This window comes from Pygoscelis adeliae, unplaced genomic scaffold (genome assembly GCF_000699105.1).
Source record: "Pygoscelis adeliae isolate BGI_AS28 unplaced genomic scaffold, ASM69910v1 Scaffold508, whole genome shotgun sequence".
In the NCBI taxonomy this organism is placed as follows: domain Eukaryota; kingdom Metazoa; phylum Chordata; class Aves; order Sphenisciformes; family Spheniscidae; genus Pygoscelis; species Pygoscelis adeliae.
Genome location: NW_008825292.1, coordinates 464,566 through 465,611, shown reverse-complemented (window position 1 = coordinate 465,611; position 1,046 = coordinate 464,566). Strand labels below are relative to the sequence as shown.

At 65.1% G+C, this 1,046-nt stretch overlaps 1 protein-coding gene across 1 annotated transcript in view; it reads left to right on the top strand.

Annotated features, from left to right (window-relative positions):
• The first annotated feature begins 309 nt into the window (after positions 1-309).
• Positions 310-1,046, top strand: part of MLST8 (MTOR associated protein, LST8 homolog (S. cerevisiae)) — an 8,871-nt gene continuing 8,134 nt past the window's right edge. Inside the window, exon 1 of the mRNA XM_009329966.1 lies at positions 310-390. Coding sequence (XP_009328241.1) covers positions 310-390 — 81 coding nt within the window. The remainder of the gene's footprint in view (positions 391-1,046) is intronic.

The window sequence follows — 1,046 nt, the reverse complement described above, 5'->3', positions numbered from 1 at the left end:
CTGGGAAAGCACTGCGGGGGGGGGGAACACCAAGTGCACCCCTTGTTCCCCGCTCCTGCAGCCCCCTCAGGGCTCCTCCTTGCCTGCAGCACTGCTCCCAGGTGACAAGGGACCTGCAGTGACGCCTGCTCCCACCCCAGGAGCCCAGAGCCACCCTGCTGTGGGCAGCACCCCTCCTGTGTCCCCCGCAGCACAACAGGCAGGAGGCAGCATGAATCCTCCTGGAAGCTGCACACGAGAAGCGCTAGCATCATTTCTGCCCTTTTTTCTTCTTTTTTTACCAACTCCGGTGTGTGTGGCGAGGCAGGGATGGGGCAGCGCATCAACACCCCCGTCCCCCCAGCCCGGCAGCCACTGCGAGCGCCGGGGCAGCTGCCACCAGCCCTTTCGGTGAGTTGCAACCCAAACGCGCCGAAGTTTAGGGTTAAATTCAGCGTTGCCAGATTTGGGAACTGAAAAGCAGATTTTGGCTGCTGCCGGCACACAAGCGGCTCAGCTGATCGCGAGGGGTTTGTTTGTGTTGCCAGAGCAGTGGCACCGGGGAGAGCTGCGCTGAGCCACCCCGCGCCTCCGGCTCTGAATTAGCCCTTTTTCTAGACACAGCCCTAATCCCTCCCGACATGCTCCTCCCGCACGCTGCCATGGGGCACAAGGCGGGCGCAGCGGCCGGGACCCCCGGCACGTCCTGCAGAGCCAGCGTGGGATGTGCTGTCCCCAGAGCACGAGGCCCCAGCAAGGCCACGGTGTGGGGCAGGGCAGCACGGTGCGGGAGGGAGCTGGAGCATCCCTGCTCCGTCCCCATCGCCCAGTACCTGCGGGTACCTGGTCCCCCAGCGCTCACGAGGAGGCAGGGCAGGATCCTGGTTTTGGGGCAGGTCGTGACCGCGCTGTCCCCTGTGCTTGTGTCCCTGCATGAAAAACGTGCCTCGGGCTCGGCGCTGCACCTCCTGTGCTGCAGGGGACAAACACAGCACCCGCTCCCTGCCCTGCCCGTCCCCTCTGTGTTTCCTCCCTGCCCTGGATGCTCCTGGCAGCCCTGGCACAGC